The 20,926-nt window shown below is 47.3% G+C and overlaps 1 protein-coding gene across 1 annotated transcript in view; it reads right to left on the bottom strand.

The window, feature by feature from the left end:
- The window catches only part of LOC309558903 (hemoglobin subunit beta-3-like), a 32,395-nt gene extending 12,385 nt beyond the window's left edge, over positions 1–20,010 (bottom strand). Inside the window, exons 1-2 of the mRNA XM_082261999.1 lie at positions 19,857–20,010; positions 19,103–19,325 (exon numbers count right to left, since the gene is read on the bottom strand). Of these exons, the coding sequence (XP_082118125.1) occupies positions 19,103–19,325; positions 19,857–19,948 (315 nt within the window). The 5' untranslated portion in view covers positions 19,949–20,010. The remainder of the gene's footprint in view (positions 1–19,102; positions 19,326–19,856) is intronic.
- Between the last annotated feature and the right edge of the window lie 916 nt (positions 20,011–20,926).

The following is a 20,926-nucleotide window of genomic DNA, read 5'->3' as shown; positions in this document are numbered from 1 at the left end:
GATCATATTCAGAGTCTCCCCGAGGACGACAGATTTCATTGTCGTTGAAATGCATAAATCGCAGAATTTGCTTGTATCTCGCCCTGGACATGGAGTACACGCGCATATGGTGAATTGGGCTAGTGGACCAATATATCCGCAATTCACTCTTTTTGGTTATGCCCATGTTGAGGGAAAGGCCCAGAAAGGTTTTAAAATCGGAAATCGTTACAGATTTCCAGCCGAATGGTCTGGCAAGGGGCGAATTTGGGTTGGCGGCAATGAATTGGCGTGCGTATAAATTTGTTTGATCCACAATAGATCTGAAAAGATTCCACGTGGATTCCAGGTTGGGCAGTAAATGGGGGAAGTACTGGCGCTGTAGCATCAGTGGGTTGCCAATTGGGATATGCCAGCGCATCAAGGAGGGCACTATGGGCTCTATGCGCCTGTCTTCGAATACGTGGTGTCTGCGGGCCACTACTCATGCTAGCCACTGCACCAGCTTCAACTGCACTTATGGGACTCGCCACGTCACCAAGTGTTACTGCAGTACTGCAGTGCTGGTTGTACAAGGTCCAGGGTGTACTAGGCCGCTGGCGCTTGCCAGGCCACCAGAAGGATGAGCGGCACTAGTACCGACACTCTGCACCATATGAGCACCCTGCGATTTCTGCACCTCAGCAACTCCAGAATGGGGTCGGGTACGCCTGATTCTAACAGGGACCCATCCATCATCGGAGCTATCTGTCAGGGAGCCGCTGCTCTGTTCAGGTTCGTATACTGACCCCGATTCTGCCAGTGAGGCTTCCCCATCGCTCTCATCTGACATGGTCAGTATACTGTAAGCCTCTGCACTACTGTACCAACGTTTGGTCATTTTAGTAACTAAATTTACTGGTACAGTAGTGTGACTCACAGGTAAAAAAAGCACCTGGTTGTCAAGGACTATTTAAACCGCTACCAAAAAAAACTGCTAATGCTAGCAGGGATCAGGCCTGACTCTGCTAACACAGCGGTTTTGTGTGTTTTTTGTAAGTGACAGTAATCTATCGATTACTACACTTGCCTGGGTGCGGTTGGCTGGGCGGAGGGGTTAAACGCAGGTGCTGGCAGGAATCAGTGCTGATCGTGCAAACACCGCGTTTTGGGAACCCTAAACTATGGGGACGCTAGTATAGTTCTGATCAGATAAGATATTGATCTGTTCAAACACTATACTAGTAATGGAAGTGTATGTGTGTGTGTGTGGGGTAATCAAGGGGTTATTTCTAACTATGCGCCGGGGATCTGCTCTAAACCTACTTGGGACAGAAAATAATTTGCTAGCGCTAACCTCAAATCACAATCACACTAATACAAAAATACAGTAAACCACTATATTATGTGTGTATAGTGTGCAATGTGACAGGGGGAAGGGGTTAACTGGGGGTGATCGGGGGGATCAGGGGAGGGTGGCGGGGACCCTAAACCTAAAAGGAATGGCCGCAAGCACTAAACCTGGCCACAAGTCACACTGCTACAGGTATATAGGAAACGGCTATATATTGTATGCAGTGTGTGTTGTGACAGGGGGTTTAGGGGTTAACTGGGGGTGATCATGGGGTTAAATATTTATTGGGGGGTGGCAGGGACCCTAAACCTCCTTGGGACAGAAACTAACTCGCTAGCGCTAACTCAAGTCACAATCACACTAATACAAAATACAGTAAAACACTATATTACGTGTGTATTAGTGTGCAATGTGACAGGGGGAAGCGGTTATCTGGGGGTGATCAGGGGGTTAAATCTTTATGGGGGGGTGGCGGGTATCCTAAGTATAAAAGGAATGGCGGCAAGTGCTAAACCTGGTCACAAGTCACACTTATACGGGTATATAGGAAAATGTTTTATACTGTATACAGTGTGTGTTGTGACAGGGGGTGTAGGGGTGATCAGGGGGGGCATCAGGGGGTTAAATTTGTATTGGGGGGGTGGCGGGGACCCTAAACCTCCTTGCGACAGAAACTGATTCGCTAGCGCTAACTCAAGTCACAATCACACTAATACAAAATACAGTAAAACACTATATTACGTGTGTATTAGTGTGCAATGTGACAGGGGGAAGCGGTTAACTGGGGGTGATCAGGGGGACATCAGGGGGTTAAATCTTTAGGGGGGTGGCGGGTATCCTAAGTATAAAAGGAATGGCGGCAAGTGCTAAACCTGGTCACAAGTCACACTTATAAGGGTATATAGGAAAATGTTTTCTACTGTATACAGTGTGTGTTGTGACAGGGGGTGTAGGGGTGATCGGGGGGGCATCAGGGGGTTAAATCTTTATTGGGGGGGTGGCGGGGACCCTAAACCTCCTTGGGACAGAAACTGACTCGCTAGCGCTAACTCAAGTCACAATCACACTAATACAAAATACAGTAAAACACTATATTACGTGTGTATTAGTGTGCAATGTGACAGGGGGGAAGCAGTTAACTGGGGGTGATCAGGGGGGGATCAGGGGGTTAAATCTTTATGGGGGGTGGCGGGTATCCTAAGTATAAAAGGAATGGCGGCAAGTGCTAAACCTGGTCACAAGTCACACTTATACGGGTATATAGGAAAATGTTATATACTGTATACAGTGTGTGTTGTGACAGGGGGTGTAGGGGTGATCAGGGGGGCATCAGGGGGTTAAATCTTTATTTGGGGGGTGGCGGGGACCCTTAACCTCCTTGGGACTGAAACTGACTCGCTAGCGCTAACTCAAGTCACAATCACACTAATGCAAAATACAGTAAAACACTATATTACGTGTGTATTAGTGTGCAATGTGACAGGGGGAAAGGGGTTAACTGGGGGTGATCAGGGGTTAAATCTTTATTGGGGGGGGGGGGGGTGGCGGGTATCCTAAGTGTAAAAGGAACGGCCGCAAGCACTAAACCTGGTCACAAGTCACACTTATACGGGTATATAGGAAAATGCTATATACTGTATACAGTGTTGTGACAGGGGGTGTAGGGGTTAACTGGGGGGGCAATCGGGGGTTAAATGTGCCTATCTAAGTGTGTGTGGGTGTGCTTTGGATTCATCCTCTCAATGAATCCAAAAAGGATCATGGGAGGGGAGAGCGGGTCTTTTCTGTGCCTGTGTTTACATTACACAGGCACAGATCAGAATCTGATTGGGCCGGACAAATCAACAGGTCCAGGCCAAAAATCATTAGCCTGGACCTGATGACTGATCGGTTCTGAACCCAATCAGGTTATCAGCAGGAGCGCGCCCCAGAGCGGCGGGAGCGAGCGACGAAGTACTACGACGCTTTGCCTGCACGGGGCTGACCGCCGCAGTAAATGTACTTGCGGCGGTCGGCAAGTGGTAAATCTAACTCTATGTTCTCATTATAGTGTAAAAAATAAAACTAAAAAATTTGATTAACCCAACAATTCCTGTTTATAGGCATATAAACAAAAACAAACAGGCACTTATTTGTCTAAACAAAACAAAAAAAAGTTAAGAAATGCAAATTAATGATAGAATTTTTGACAAGTTACTAGAGGGATTTTGAAGGTGCTTTATTCTGAGTATCTAGACTTCAATGCCCCTGGTCATGAAGGGGTTGACGTGGCTGGTGTTATATATAGAAAAACATTCTGCATGAGATTGATTTTTATTCCCATTCACTAGCAGAATTTTGCAAGGGTCATTTATAATCATATATACAGTATCTCACAAAAGTGAGTACACCCCTCACATTTTTGTAAATATTTTATTATATCTTTTCATATGACAACACTGAAGAAATTACACTTTGCTACAATGTAACATAGTGAGTGTACAGCTTGTATAACAGTGTAAATTTGCTGTCACCTCAAAATAACACACAGCCATTAATGTCTAAACCAATGGCAACAAAAGTGAGTACACTCTAAGTGAAAATGTCTAAATTGGGCCCAATTATCCATTTTCCCTCTCAGGTGCCATGTGACTCATTAGTGTTACAAGGTCTCAAGTGTGAATGGGGAGCAGGTGTGTTAAATTTGGTGTTTTTGCTCTCACTCTCTCATACTGGTCACTGGAAGTTTAACATGGCACCACATGGCAAAGAACTCTCTGAGGATCTGAAAAATAAAAATGTTGCTCCACATAAAGATGGCCTAGGCTATAAGAAGATTGCCAAGGCCCTGAAACTGAGCTGCAGCACCGTGGCCAAGACCATACAGCGGTTTAACAGGACAGGTTCAAATCAGAACAGGCCCCGCCGTGGTCGACCAAAGAAGTTGAGTGCACATGCTCAGCATCATATCCAGAGGTTGTTTTTGGGAAATAGACGTATGAGTGCTGTCAGCATTGCTGCAGAGGTTGAAGGGGTGGGGGGTCAGCCTGTCGGTGCTCAGACCATTTGCAGCACACTGCATCAAATTGGTCTGCATGGCTGTCATCCCAGAAGGAAGCCTCTTCTAAAGATGATGCACAAGAAAGCCCACAAACAGTTTGCTGAAGACAAGCAGACTAAGGACATGAATTACTGGAACCATGTCCTGTGGTCTGATCAGACCAAGATAAACTTATTTGGTTCAGATGGTGTCAAGCGTGTGTCGTGGTAACTAGGTGAAGAGTAAAAACACAAGTGTGTCTTGTCTACAGTCAAGCATGGTGGTGGGAGCAGAGATGTATAGTAACTAAGTAGAACTACTTCACTACTGTACTTAAGTACCGAAAGGCGGTATCTGTACTTTCCTAGAGTATAACTTTTTTCTCCTACTTCCACTTTTACTTCACTATATTTTTTCGATGATTCCAATACTTCTACTCCGATATTTTTTTTGTGCTGCATAGTTACTCGTTACTATTATAAAAATTACCACTGCCAGAACAGTAGATGCCAGGTTTCATGAAGCTCAAAACATGTGTATTATCAGCGCATACTAAAATAAATGCTACTATATGTATAAATAAAAGCTGCATTTAAAAAATAAAAAACAATATGATGTTCAAACTTTTGACTTCTTTCTTTAATAACTACATAACACAGTACTTGTACTCTTACTTTTGGTACTTGAGTAGCAAAATTTTTAAAAAAAACTACTTGCAATACTTAAGTACAAAAAATGTTGAATACTTTAGTACTTCTACTCAAGTCACTTTTTGATCAAGCACTTCCACTTCTACTCAAGTCACTTTTTGATCGAGCACTTGTACTTTTACTCAAGTATGGGTTTCGAGTACTTTATACAACTCTGATTACAGTCAGCTGTTAAATGTCTCCCCAGTTGTACTCAATATAAAATACTTGTATTTGGGAGTGGACTACTGTAATATGAATGTAGTAGACTTAATCTTCACCTTTGCATGCTATTCCTGTTTCCCCCTAGTGCTGGACTCAGATCATCTGCATCACATTTCTGAGCACAGAGGAGACTGTTGTGGGAAATGTAGTCCTCTGCGCAGCCATTACTGAATTGCTGAATTCTTTGTAGACTACATTTCGCAACAAGCCACCCTCTCCATGGGAGAATTATGGGAGAAGCTATAAAATGGTCCTCCCAGCAGGCCAATGCTCTCTTCTTCCTTGGATCAATCAAGTGAGCACCGGCCCCAACACCCAGCTGTGGGATATGCGGCCTGCTGTGGTGCCAGGAGCCACGCTGTTCCTGCCCAAGAGGACTTGCCATGCATTGCTGTGCTGAAGAACCCCTGTGACCAGTGGAGTACTAACAGGGGGGTGGGAGGAGGGGTGGTCCGCCCCGGGTGCCAGGGAGCACCAGGGTGGCACCCAGGGCCGGCCACCGGACTGCCTACGCCGCTCACTGACACAGGAGAGCGGAGCAGGAGGCAGTGAGTCTAAAGCAGAACAGGACAGGGAGAATCATCAGCCCTGAATAAACAGTGGGAACTGCGGAAGTTAACTTTGATAACAGCAGGTGATTGGTTGTTAGGGCCCCTAGCAACCAATCACCTAATGTTAACTAGCAAAGTTAACTTCCGCAGTTCCCACTGTTTATTCAGGGCTGATGATTCTCCCTGTCCCGTTCTGCTTTAGACTCACTGCCTGCTGCTCCGCTCTCCTATTAAAAAGTAAGGTTGGGATGTGCTTTTGCTGTGTAATGTAAATTGTTCCTTGGGGGGGGGGGGGTTGGGGCTGTGTAATGTAAATGGTTCCTTGGGGGAGGGGGGTCTGTATAATCTAAAGGGTTCCATTGGGTGGGGGGGGGGGGGAGTGAGACTGTATAATGTAAATGGTTCTTGGTGGGGGGGCTGTATAATCAAAAGGGTTCCATGGGGGGGTTCTGTATATTGTAAAAGGGTTCCCTGGGAGAGGGGCTGTATATTGTAAAGGGTTCCATAGTGGGGGGCTGTATAATGTAAAGGGTTCCATGGGGGGGGGGCCTGTATGAATAGGGTTCCATCAGTGCCGGGACAAGTTCATCCAGCGCCCAGGGCAAGGATGCCAAACTGTGCCCCCCTTCCCTTAGGGTTAGGGTCAAGACAGCCCCCCATCCCTGCAACAAACCATTGCGCCCAGGGCAACCGTCCCTCCTGCCCACCCCTTGTCCCGGCCCTGGGTTCCATGGGGGGGGGGCTGTATGAATGTAAAGGTTTCCATCCATGGGGGGGTGAGGCTGTATAATGTAAATGGTTCTTTGGTGGGGGGTTTTGTATATTGTAAAGGGTTCCGTGGTGGGGGTTGTATAATGTAAAAGGTTTCGTGGTGGGGGGGTTGTATAATGTAAAGGGTTCCATGGGGGGGGTGAGGCTGCATAATGTAAATGGTTCTTTGGTGGGGGGCTGTATATTAAAGGGTTCCATGGGGGGGTTCTGTATATTGTAAAGGGTTCCGTGATGGCGGGGGGGTTGTATAATGTAAAAGGTTCTGTGGTGGGGGGGGTTGTATAATGTAAAGGGTTCCATGGGGGGGGTTGTATAATGTAAATGGTTCCATGGAGGGCTGTATGAATGTAAAGGGTTCCATGGGGGGGCTGTATGAATGTAAAGGGTTCCATGGGGGAGCTGTATAAAGTAAAGGGTTCCATGGGGGGGGGGTGAGGCTGTATAATGTAAATGGTTCTTTGGGTGGGGGGGGGCTGTATAATCTAAAGGGTGCCATGGGGGGGGGGTTTCTGTATATTGTAAAGGGTTCCCTGGGAGACGGGCTGTATATTGTAAAGGGTTCCCTGGGAGAGGGGCTGTATATTGTAAAGGGTTCCATGGTGGAAGGGGGGCAGCTGTATAATGTAAAGGGTTCCATGGGGGGGGCTGTATAAATGTAAAGGGTTGCTTGGGGGGGCTGTTTAATGTAAAGGGTTCCATGGTGGAGGGGGGGGCCTGTATAATGTAAAGAGTTCCATGGGGGAGCTGTATGAATGTAGAGGGTTCCATGGGGGGGGGGGCTGTATAATGTAAAGGGTCCCATGGGGGCTGTATGAATGTAAAGGGGTCTATGGGGGGGCTGTATGAATGTAAAGGGTTCCATGGGGGGCTGTATAATGTAAAGGGTTCCATGGGGGGGGGGGGGGTCTTCTGTATATTGTAAAGGGCTCCCTGGGAGAGTGGCTGTATATTGTAAAGGGTTCCATGGTGGGGGGGGGGCTGTATAATGTAAAGGGTTCCATGGGGGGGGGGGAGCTTGTATGAATGTAAAGGGTTCCATGGGGGGCTGTATAATGTAAAGGGTTCTATGGGGGGACCTGTATGAATGTAAGGGGGTTCCAAGGGGGGGGGGGCTGTATAATGTAAAGGGTTCCATGGTTAGGGGGGGCTGTATGAATGTAAAGGGTTTCATGGGGGGGGCTGTATGAATGTATAGGGTTCCATGGGGGGGCTGTATAATGTAAAGGGTTCCATGGGGGGGGGCTGTATGAGTGTAAAGGGTTCCATGGGGGGGGGGGCTGTATGAATGTAAAGGGTTCCATAGGGGGGGGCTGTATAAATGTAAAGGGTTCCATGGGGGGGCTGTATAAATGTAAATGATTCTTTGGTGGGGGACTGTATAATCTAAAAGGTTCCATGGGGGGGTTCTGTATATTGTAAAGGGTTCCCTGGGAGAGGGGCTGTATATTGTATAGGGTTCCATAGTGGGGGGGGATGTATAATGTAAAGGGTTCCATGAGGGGGTTGTATAATGTAAAGTGTTCCATGGGGGGGTCTGTATGAATGTAAAGGGTTCCATGGGGGGGCTGTATAAATGTAAAGGGTTCCATGGGGGGGGGTGTATATAGCTCCAGGGGAGGTTGCAAAGGGTGATGATTAATGGGGAGTACTCAGATTGGGCGGGTGTGGAAAGCGGGGTCCCCCAGGGTTCTTTCCTGGGGCCAATCCTGTTAAATTTATTCATAAATGATCTAGAGGAGGGGATATCGAGTAAAATCTCAGTATTTGCGGATGATACTAAACTAAGCATGCCAATATCTTCTGGGCAGGATGTGGAAACCTTACAAGCGGACCTGAACAAAATAATGGGGTGGGCAACTACATGGCAGATGTGGTTTAATGTTGAAAAATGTAAAGTAATGCACTTGGGTGCCAGAAACCAGAAAGCAAGCTACTCACTAGGGGGGGAACCTTTGGGTGATTCTAGGATGGAAAAGGACCTGGGGGCACTGGTAGACAACAGGCTTGGCAGTGGTATGCAATGCCAAGCCGCTGCAAGCAAAGCCACCAGAATACTGGGATGTATAAAAAAGGGGATTCACTCAAGAAATAAAGAGATTATTCTCCCACTCTACAAGACTCTGGTCCGGCCACATCTGGAGTATGCTGTCCAGTTCTGGGCACCGGTCCTCAGGAAGGATGTGCTGGAACTGGAGAGAGTCCAGAGAAGAGCAACAAAAATAATTAGGGGAATGGAGGACATCAGCTATGAGGAAAGACTACAAGCACTGAACCTATTCTCTCTGGAGAAGAGACGATTGAGGGGGGATATGATATCAATGTACAAATATTGTACTGGCAACCCTAGCATATGGAAAAACCTATTCAGAGAAAGGGAATACAATAAGACACGTGGCCACTCACTAAAACTAGAGGAAAGGTGGTTTAACCTTAAAATACGCAGGGGGTTCTTCACTGTAAGAGCAGTAAGGATGTGGAATTCTCTTCCGCAAGCAGTCGTATCAGCAGGGAGCATTGATAGTTTTAAAAAAACTATTAGATGGGCAACTTAAAGACCACAACATACAGGGGTATACAATGTAAGGTTAACAGCAAACACACACACACACATCATAGGTTGAACTGGATGGACTGATGTATTTTTTCAACCTCACTAACTATGTAACTATGAATTTAAAGGGTTCCATGGTGGGCTGTATAATGTAAAGGGTTCCATGGTGGGGGGGGGGGTGCTGTATAATGTAAAGGGTTCCATGGGGGACTGTATGAATGTAGAGGGATCCATGGGGGGGCAGTATGAATGTAAATGGTTCCAAGGGGGGGCTGTATAATGTAAAGACTTACATGGGGGGCTGTATAACGTAAAGGGTTCAATGGGGGGGGGGTGGCTGTATGAATGTAAAGGGTTCCATTGGGGGGGGGGGCTGGATAATGTAAAGGGTTCCATTGGGGGGGCTGTATGAATGTAAAGGGTTCCATGGGGGGGGCTGTATAATTTAAAGGGTTCCATGGGGGAGGGGGGTCCTGTATATTGTAAAGGGTTCCCTGGGAGTGGGGCTGTATATTGTAAAGGGTTCCATGGTGGGGGGGGGGCTTTATAATCTAAAGGATTCCATGGGGGGGTTGTATAATGTAAGGGTTCAATGGGGGGGGGTGGCTGTATGAATGTAAAGGGATCCATGGGGGGGGGTCTGTATGAATGTAAAGGGTTCCATGGGGGGGGGGCTGTATGAATGTAATGGGTTCCTTGGGGGGGCTGTATAATGTAAAGGATTCCATGGGGGGGCTGTAGAACATAAAGGGTGCCATGGGGGGGCTGTATGAATGTAAAGGGTTCCATGGGGGAGCTGGATAATGTAAAGGGTTCCATGGGGGGGAGGGGGGGCTGTATAATATAAAGAGTTCCATGGGTGGGGGGGGGGGGTGAGGGTGTAAAATGTAAATGGTTCCTTGGGGGAGGGGGCCTGTATAATGTAAATTGTTCTTTGGTGGGGGGCTGTAAAATCTAAAGGGTTCATGGGGGGGGGGGGGTTCTGTATATTGTAAAGGGTTCAATGGGAGGGGGGCTGAGGCAGTATAATACAAATGGTTCTTTGGTAGGGGAGCTTTATAATATAAAGGGTTTCATGGGGGGGTTCTGTATACTGTAAAGGGTTCCATGGGAGAGGGGCTGTATGAATGTATAGGGTTCCATGGGGGGGCTGTATAATGTAAAGGGTTCCATGGGGGGGGGGGGCTGTATGAGTGTAAAGGGTTCCATGGGGGGGGGGGCTGTATGAATGTAAAGGGTTCCATAGGGGGGGCTGTATAAATGTAAAGGGTTCCATGGGGGGGCTGTATAAATGTAAATGATTCTTTGGTGGGGGGCTGTATAATCTAAAAGGTTCCATGGGGGGGTTCTGTATATTGTAAAGGGTTCCCTGGGAGAGGGGCTGTATATTGTATAGGGTTCCATAGTGGGGGGGGGATGTATAATGTAAAGGGTTCCATGAGGGGGTTGTATAATGTAAAGTGTTCCATGGGGGGGTCTGTATGAATGTAAAGGGTTCCATGGGGGGGCTGTATAAATGTAAAGGGTTCCATGGGGGGGGGGGGTGGATATAGCTCCAGGGGAGGTTGCAAAGGGTGATGATTAATGGGGAGTACTCAGATTGGGCGGGTGTGGAAAGCGGGGTCCCCCAGGGTTCTGTCCTGGGGCCAATCCTGTTTAATTTATTCATAAATGATCTAGAGGAGGGGATATCGAGTAAAATCTCAGTATTTGCGGATGATACTAAACTAAGCATGCCAATATCTTCTGGGCAGGATGTGGAAACCTTACAAGCGGACCTGAACAAAATAATGGGGTGGGCAACTACATGGCAGATGAGGTTTAATGTTGAAAAATGTAAAGTAATGCACTTGGGTGCCAGAAACCAGAAAGCAAGCTACTCACTAGGGGGGAACCTTTGGGTGATTCTAGGATGGAAAAGGACCTGGGGGTACTGGTAGACAACAGGCTTGGCAGTGGTATGCAATGCCAAGCCACTGCAAGCAAAGCCACCAGAATACTGGGATGTATAAAAAAGGGGATTCACTCAAGAAATAAAGAGATTATTCTCCCACTCTACAAGACTCTGGTCCGGCCTCATCTAGAGTATGCTGTCCAGTTCTGGGCACCGGTCCTCAGGAAGGATGTGCTGGAACTGGAGAGAGTCCAGAGAAGAGCAACAAAAATAATTAGGGGAATGGAGGACATCAGCTATGAGGAAAGACTACAAGCACTGAACCTATTCTCTCTGGAGAAGAGACGATTGAGGGGGGATATGATATCAATGTACAAATATTGTACTGGCAACCCTAGCATATGGAAAAACCTATTCAGAGAAAGGGAATACAATAAGACACGTGGCCACTCACTAAAACTAGAGGAAAGGTGGTTTAACCTTAAAATCCGCAGGGGGTTCTTCACTGTAAGAGCAGTAAGGATGTGGAATTCTCTTCCGCAAGCAGTCATATCAGCAGGAAGCATTGATAGTTTCAAAAAACTATTAGATGGGCAACTTAAAGACCACAACATACAGGGGTATACAATGTAAGGTTAAAAGCAAACACACACACACACATCATAGGTTGAACTGGATGGACTGATGTATTTTTTCAACCTCACTAACTATGTAACTATGAATGTAAAGGGTTCCATGGTGGGCTGTATAATGTAAAGGGTTCCATGGTGGGGGGGGGGGGCTGCTGTATAATGTAAAGGGTTCCATGGGGGACTGTATGAATGTAGAGGGATCCATGGGGGGGGGGCAGTATGAATGTAAATGGTTCCAAGGGGGGGCTGTATAATGTAAAGACTTACATGGGGGGCTGTATAACGTAAAGGGTTCCATGGGGGGGGGGGGGGTGGCTGTATGAATGTAAAGGGTTCCATTGGGGGGGGCTGGATAATGTAAAGGGTTCCATTGGGGGGGCTGTATGAATGTAAAGGGTTCCATGGGGGGGGGCTGTTTAATGTAAAGGGTTCCATGGGGGGCTGTATAATGTAAATGGTTCTTTGGTGGGGGGGGGCTTTATAATCTAAAGGGTTCCATGGGGGAGGGGGGTCCTGTATATTGTAAAGGGTTCCCTGGGAGAGGGGCTGTATATTGTAAAGGGTTCCATGGTGGGGGGGGGGCTTTATAATCTAAAGGGTTCCATGGGGGGGTTGTATAATGCAAGGGTTCATTGGGGGGGGCTGTATGAATGTAAAGGGATCCATGGGGGGGTCTGTATGAATGTAAAGGGTTCCATGGGGGGGGCTGTATGAATGTAATGGGTTCCTTGGGGGGGCTGTATAATGTAAAGGATTCCATGGGGGGGCTGTAGAACATAAAGGGTGCCATGGGGGGGGCTGTATGAATGTAAAGGGTTCCATGGGGGAGCTGGATAATGTAAAGGGTTCCATGGGGGGGGAGGGGGGAGGGGGGGCTGTATAATATAAAGAGTTCCATGGGTGGGGGGGTGAGGGTGTAAAATGTAAATGGTTCCTTGGGGGAGGGGGCCTGTATAATGTAAATTGTTCTTTGGTGGGGGGCTGTAAAATCTAAAGGGTTCCATGGGGGGGGGGGGGTTCTGTATATTGTAAAGGGTTCCATGGGAGGGGGGCTGAGGCAGTATAATACAAATGGTTCTTTGGTAGGGGAGCTTTATAATCTAAAGGGTTTCAGGGGGGGGTTCTGTATACTGTAAAGGGTTCCATGGGAGAGGGGCTGTATATTGTAAAGGGTTCCATAGTGGGGGGGGGGGGCTATATAATGGAAAGCGTTCCATGAGGGGGTTGTATAATGTAAAGGGTTCCATGGGGGGGGGACCTGTATGAATGTAAGGGGGTTCCATGGGGGGCTGTATAATGTAAAGGGTTCCATGGTTAGGGGGGGCTGTATGAATGTAAAGGGTTCCATGGGGGGCTGTATGAATTTATAGGGTTCCATAGTGGGTGGGGGGGGGCTGTATAATGGAAAGGATTCCATGAGGGGGTTGTATAATGTAAAGGGTTCCATGGGGGGGTCTGTATGAATGTAAAGGGTTCCATGGGGGTGCTGTATAAATGTAAAGGGTTCCATGGGGGGGGGATGAATGTAAAGGGTTCCATGGTGGGCTGTATAATGTAAAGGGTTCCATGGTAGGGGGGCTGTATAATGTAAAGGGTTCCATGGGGGGGCTGTATGAATGTAGAGGGTTCCATGGGGGGGGCTGTATGAATGTAAAGGGTTCCATGGGGGGGGTGGCTGTATGAATGTAAAGGGTTCCATGGGGAGGGCTGGAAAATGTAAAGGGATCCATTGGGGGGGGGGGGGCTGTATGAATGTAAAGGGTTCCATGAGGGGTGGGGGGGGCTGGTTAATGTAAATGGTTCTATGGGGGGGCTGTATAATGTAAATGGTTCTTTGGTGGGTGGCTGTATAATCTAAAGGGTTCCATGGGGGGGGTCTGTATATTGTAAAGGGATCCCTGGGAGAGGGGCTGTATATTGTAAAGGGTTCCATGGTGGGGGGGGGGGCTGTATAATCTAAAGGGCTCCATGGGGGGGGGGGGGGGTGAGGCTGTATAATGTAAATGGTTCTTTGGTGGTGGGGCTGTATAATCTAAAGGGTTCCATGGGGGAAGGGGGTTCTGTATATTGTAAAGGGTTCCCTGTGAGAGGGTCTGTATATTGTAAAAGGTTCCATGGTGGGGGGGGCTGTATAATGTAAAGGGTTCCATGGGGGGGGTTGTATAATGTAAAGAGTTCATGGGGGGGGCCTGTATGAATCTAAAGGGATCCATGGGGGGGGGGTCTGTATGAATGTAAAGGGTTCCATGGGGGGGGGGCTGTATGAATGTAAGGGGTTCCTTGGGGGGGCTGTATGAATGTAAAGGGTTCCATGGGGGGGGGGGGGCTGTATGAATGTAAGGGGTTCCTTGGGGGGGCTGTATGAATGTAAAGGGTTCCATGGGTGGGCTGCATGAATGTAAAGGGTTCCATGGGGGGTGGGGCTGTATAAAGGGATCCATGGGGGGGGGCTGTAGAATGTAAAGGGTGCCATGGGGGGCTGTATGAATGTAAAGGGTTTCATGGGGGGGCTGTATGAATGTAAAGGGGTCCATAGGGGAGCTGGATAATGTAAAGGGTTCCATGGGGGGGAGGGGGGCTGTATAATGTAAAGAGTTCCATGGGTGTGGGGAGGGGTGATGGTGTAAAATGTAAATGGTTCCTTGGGGGAGTGGGGCCTGTATGTAAAGAGTTTAATGGGGGGGAAGCTGTATAATGTAAAGGGTTCCATGGGGGGGCTGCTGTGTGAATGTAAAGGGTTCCATGGGGGGCTGGTTAATGTAAAGGGTTCCATGGTGGGGGGGGGGGGCTGTAAAATCTAAAGGGCTCCATGGGGGGGGGAGTTGAGGCTGTATGATGTATATTGTTCTATGGTGGGGGGGCTGTATAATCTAAAGGGTTCCATGGGGGGGGGGGTCTGTATATTGTAAAGGGTTCCATGGGGTGGGTTGTATAATGTAAAGGGTTCATTAGGGGGGGCTGTATGAATGTAAAGGGTTTTTTTTGGGGGGGGGGGTATAAATGTAAAGGGTTCCATGGGGGGGGTCTGAATGAATGTAAAGGGTTCCATGGGGGGTCTGTATAATGTAAAGAGTTCCATGGGGGGGGGGGGCTGTATGAATGTAATGGGTTCTTTGGGGGGGGGGCTGTATGAATGTAAAGGGTTCTTTGGGGGGGGGGCTGTATAATGTAAAGGGTTCCATGGGGGGGGGCTGTATAATGTAAAGGGTTCCATGGGGGGGTCTGAATGAATGTAAAGGGTTCCATGGTGGGGGGGGGGCTGTATGAATGTAAAGGGGTCTATAGGGGAGCTGGATAATGTAAAGGGTTCCATGGGGGGGGGGGCTTTATAATGTAAAGAATTCCTTGGGGGGGGGCTGTATAAATGTAAAGGGTTCATAGGGGGGGGGGGGCTTTGTATCATAACGGGGCCCAAGTACAGGGCTATGTAATGTAAAGGGAGTCTTCCTACATTTTACCCGCAGTTATAGCTGCAGTCCTATAGATTTCTATTAGATTGCGCATTTTTTTTCTGCATTTTCTGAAAGTGCACCAAAAGTCCGGCATGCTGCATCTTTGACGCACTTTCAGAAAACAGGAAAATAATTTTTTGTGGGGGGAGTGACACCATGGTTTACTGCACCAGGTGACACCAGTCCTAGTGACGCCACTGGCAGTTACATGTATTTCCATCTGGTGCCTTGGGGGAGGGGGGCCTGTATGTAAAGAGTTTAATGGGGGGGAAGCTGTATAATGTAAAGGGTTCCATGGGGGGGCTGCTGTGTGAATGTAAAGGGTTCCATGGGGGGCTGGTTAATGTAAAGGGTTCCATGGTGGGGGGGGCTGTAAAATCTAAAGGGCTCCATGGGGGGGGGGGAGTTGAGGCTGTATGATGTATATTGTTTTATGGTGGGGGGGCTGTATAATCTAAAGGGTTCCATAGGGGGGTCTGTATATTGTAAAGGGTTCCATGGGGCGGGTTGTATAATGTAAAGGGTTCATTAGGGGGGGCTGTATGAATGTAAAGGGTTCTTTGGGGGGGTATAAATGTAAAGGGTTCCATGGGGGGGTCTGAATGAATGTAAAGGGTTCCATGGGGGGGTCTGTATAATGTAAAGAGTTCCATGGGGGGGGGCTGTATGAATGTAACTGGTTCTTTGGGGGGGGCTGTATGAATGTAAAGGGTTCCATGGGGGGGCTGTATAATGTAAAGGGTTCCATGGGGGGGGGGCTGTATAATGTAAAGGGTTCCATGGGGGGGTCTGAATGAATGTAAAGGGTTCCATGGTGGGGGGGGGGGCTGTATGAATGTAAAGGGGTCTATAGGGGAGCTGGATAATGTAAAGGGTTCCATGGGGGGGGGGGCTTTATAATGTAAAGAATTCCTTGGGGGGGGGCTGTATAAATGTAAAGGGTTCATAGGGGGGGACTTTGTATCATAAAGGGGTCCAAGTACAGGGCTATGTAATGTAAAGGGAGTCTTCCTACATTTTACCCGCAGTTATAGCTGCAGTCCTATAGATTTCTATTAGATTGCGCATTTTTTTTCTGCATTTTCTGAAAGTGCACCAAAAGTCCGGCATGCTGCATCTTTGACGCACTTTCAGAAAACAGGAAAATAATTTTTTGTGGGGGGAGTGACACCATGGTTTACTGCACCAGGTGACACCAGTCCTAGTGACGCCACTGGCAGTTACATGTATTTCCATCTGGTGCCTTGGGGGAGGGGGGCCTGTATGTAAAGAGTTTAATGGGGGGGAAGCTGTATAATGTAAAGGGTTCCATGGGGGGGCTGCTGTGTGAATGTAAAGGGTTCCATGGGGGGCTGGTTAATGTAAAGGGTTCCATGGTGGGGGGGGCTGTAAAATCTAAAGGGCTCCATGGGGGGGGGGAGTTGAGGCTGTATGATGTATATTGTTCTATGGTGGGGGGGCTGTATAATCTAAAGGGTTCCATGGGGGGGTCTGTATATTGTAAAGGGTTCCATGGGGCGGGTTGTATAATGTAAAGGGTTCATTAGGGGGGGCTGTATGAATGTAAAGGGTTCTTTGGGGGGGGTATAAATGTAAAGGGTTCCATGGGGGGGTCTGAATGAATGTAAAGGGTTCCATGGGGGGGTCTGTATAATGTAAAGAGTTCCATGGGGGGGGGGGGCTGTATGAATGTAACTGGTTCTTTGGGGGGGCTGTATGAATGTAAAGGGTTCCATGGGGGGGCTGTATAATGTAAAGGGTTCCATGGGGGGGGGGGGCTGTATAATGTAAAGGGTTCCATGGGGGGTCTGAATGAATGTAAAGGGTTCCATGGTGGGGGGGGGCTGTATGAATGTAAAGGGGTCTATAGGGGAGCTGGATAATGTAAAGGGTTCCATAGGGGGGGCTTTATAATGTAAAGAATTCCTTGGGGGGGGGCTGTATAAATGTAAAGGGTTCATAGGGGGGGACTTTGTATCATAAAGGGGTCCAAGTACAGGGCTATGTAATGTAAAGGGAGTCTTCCTACATTTTACCCGCAGTTATAGCTGCAGTCCTATAGATTTCTATTAGATTGCGCATTTTTTTTCTGCATTTTCTGAAAGTGCACCAAAAGTCCGGCATGCTGCATCTTTGACGCACTTTCAGAAAACAGGAAAATAATTTTTTGGTGGGGGGAGTGACACCATGGTTTACTGCACCAGGTGACACCAGTCCTAGTGACGCCACTGGCAGTTACATGTATTTCCATCTGGTGCCTCAGGTCAGTCGGCGCCATTTTTGCAGGGGAGGAGAAGGGGCCTGGCCACCGGGGGAGCAGAGGGAGGAGGACTCTTTCATGTTTCAGGCTGCAGTGCGTGGAGGCCCTACACACAACGTCACTTGATGACATGTTGATGTGTGGTGCGTCGTCTGGGGGGGGGCAGATATAGGATCCGCCCCAGGTGCCAAATGCCCCTGCCCGTGACCTTGGCTTAAGAAAGAGAGACAGCCCAGCGGATGACAGCTCAGATTGCTAAATCCATATCTGACCGATCAACCGCATACAGCTCCCTGCTGACTGGTGGGCAGACCCTGCATCACTTCCTGTGTGAGTGTCAGCCATCTCCAGGATCTGGTAAGGGGGCTTATGCCCAAACCCTCCCCTGCCTGTCTCTAACATACAACATATGGACACTTCATGCAGACAACATAAACTGAGTTGTCATTTGGGATTTACTACTTTGTCATACCTAGCATTCTTTTGCTGATTTTTGAACCCTATGTTATACACTGAGAATTTCCTGTTCACATCTGACCTCCAACGCTGCCAGTGAAGACAACCCTCAGGCTTAAATTTGGACTACTACTCTTCTTGCCTCTAAAGGGAAGTGTGACTGGTTCTCATACAGCTCAATCTCTCATTAGGATTAAAGTCACTGTATGCGGACCCTTGTAGTAATAGCTCAATCCGTTAAAGTCATTCTAATTATCTCATTGTATGAGTGTATGCAAGTGTTTTCCCAGGATTTGGCTGATTACTGAGTACAGGCATACCCCGCTTTAAGTACACTCACTTTAAGTACACTCGCGAGTAAGGACACAGCTTGTTCAGCTTGGCATGACACTACTCCCGGTTTTTAACATTGGCGTCTATAGGAAATCTTGGTCAGCTTGACATGGCACTGCTCCCAAACCATAAGTGACAGGGATACCAAACTTAGGGAGCACCGAGAGGGGACCCAGGACTACAACATATCCTGTTTGTGGCTGGCCAGCTTGCCTAGGTAATCTACTATGTCATAGTCCTGGATCCCCTTAACATGCTCCCCAAGCTTGGTGTCCTTGTCACATGGTTTGGGAGCAATGCCATGTCAAGCTGACCAAGATAGATTTCCTATGGAGCTAGAGTATTTACATGCATTGAGAAATGAAAAAAGGTATTGCTTCACTTTAAGTACATTTTCGTTTTATATACATGCTCTGGTCCCATTGTGTACTTAAAAGTGGGGTATGCCTGTACTTAATACAAAACAATGTTGAATCCTGCATTTCATTTAAATGGGTATACACCATGTCAGAACCCAGTGTGTCAGAACCTAGAATGTCACCTAGCGTGTCAGATGGGCTTGGAAGTTCCCAGGGTCAGGGTAGCACAGGACGACATGCAGTACCAACTGGCCCTCATGGGGGTGGCGCTACATACTTATTTGCTTTCAGTGGGTGTCTGAGGTTTGCTAACATCGCACAACAAACAAACAACCAGTCCCAAGTACAGTTGTTGTTACATAGTTGGTCAGGTTGAAAAAAGACACAAGTCTGTCTAGTTCAAGCAAAAAAAATAAAAAACAACTATACAATCCCATATACACAATCCTATACCCACAGTTGATCCAGGGAAAAGGCGAAAGGTGATTTCCTGTGTTTTCTTTTACAAAACATCTACAATGCAGGCATACTGCAGACATCTAATATACATTTAAGCTCTAGAAAATTGACAGATTTCCATATTTCTTTAGATATGTACCTTGAAACCCTCACGATCCGCATAGAGCGCATCAGCACCTTGCTTGCTGATACCAGCCAGGGGCTTTTTCATATCATCCAGATGGTGAACGGCTTTGTCCATGGTAGCAAGATATTTCTTGCCTTGAGCTTGTAGCTTGGTGTTACTTTTACTGGCAGCAGGGCTTGACTGAACTCCAAAATTGGCGAAATACTTCTGAGTCCAGGGATAGATAACTAACAACCTAAGACAAATACATGATGAATGTCAGAGACAGAAAGTGAGGTGAAATCTTCTGAACAGGGGTACAGACAGCAAAACAAATGGTACAGGGATGTTAACCCTTCCCTATGCTATCCAAAAACCTAAAAAATATTCTTTGGCTGGAGCTAAACTTAAAAAACATACCTGTTCTGTCTTACAAACAAATTTGACTTATAAACAAACCTACAGCATCTATCTTGTTTGTAACCCAAGGACCGCCTGTATGATGCACAATGAACTTGTGAATCACACACACAAAACAGTTAGGCTTTTTTGGCTGAGCTAGAGAGAAAATGGAAACACAGAGAGCATTTTTTTTTTTTTTTTGCGATTGCCTAAATACGTAAATATAATTTGATTTGTACAAGTCGTGGAGATTACATTATTAACTGTAAGGCATATACTGTATATTAGAATCATATACTGCTGCATAAATAAATTGTAAATCATGACTTTAAGAGTGCAAATAAAAAAATGATCTTGCCTACTTAACAACTTTAGGTGTTATTACCTGGATATAGCTAACCCACTAATGGCTTCCTGGTCAACTGTGGCCCAGGTGGAAGTGATGTCACCTTTCTCTTCAGCAGTCCAGTGAGCCATTGTTGCTGCTATGTGGGAGATTTAGAGGTGATGCGGTTGCTCTTGTATCAATCACAATAAAAATGGAAAGGACAGATAAACCAACTGGCATACTGTATATCCACCAAAAAGTCTTAAAATATCAGGCTGGGAAGAATAATTAAGACACTCCCATAAAGCAAAGTCCTCAGGCAAATCAAGTACTGACATGCACACTCTCAGAAGTCTCTGCTGTTACATCTTGTTCCAGAACAGTTGTGCTCATATTGGTAAGAAAGGGATACATGTCTCTCATCAGTAAACAAATTCTTCTACTACTGAAGGGTCTGTACTGAGGGGAGGGGGGGCTTCTACTACTGGGGGGGGGGGTCTGTACTGGGGGGGAGGGGGGGTCTGTACTGGGGGGGAGGGGGGCTTCTACTACTGAGGGGTCTGTACTGAGGGGAAGGGGGGCTTCTACTACTGAGGGGGTCTGTACTGAGGGGAAGGGGGGCTTCTACTACTGAGGGGGTCTGTACTGGGGAGAATGAGTGGCTTCTGCTACTGGGGAGGAAGGGGTGTCTTCTAATACTGAGGGGTCTGTACTGGGGGGGAAGGGGGCTTCTACTACTGAGGGGACTGTACTGAGGGGAAGGGGTGTGTCCTACTATTAAGGGGTCTGTACTGAGGGGAAGGGGTGTCTTGCACTACTGAGGGGGTCTGTACTGGGGGGATGGGGGCTTCTACTACTGAGAGGTCTGTACTGAGGGGAAGCTAGGATTCTACTACTGAGAGGTCTGTACTGGGGGGGGGGGGGGGCTTCTATTTCTGAGGGGTCTGTAGAGTGGAAGGCAGAAAATTTAAAAAAAAAATTAAAAGAATACGAATGGCTGTGATGGAGGATATATATATATATAATATTTTTTTTTTTTTTTTTTTTTGGAAGTTGGTGGGGGAAAAGGAAGCAGTGATTGATGTCCCCTGTATGTTGACTAATGGCTAATGTACATCCATCAAAAA

Source organism: Pelophylax lessonae, assembly GCF_965119305.1.
Source record: "Pelophylax lessonae genome assembly, chromosome: 6".
Lineage (NCBI taxonomy): Eukaryota > Metazoa > Chordata > Amphibia > Anura > Ranidae > Pelophylax > Pelophylax lessonae.
The sequence above is the reverse complement of the archived record's forward strand: the minus strand, read 5'-3'. Positions and strand labels throughout refer to the sequence as shown.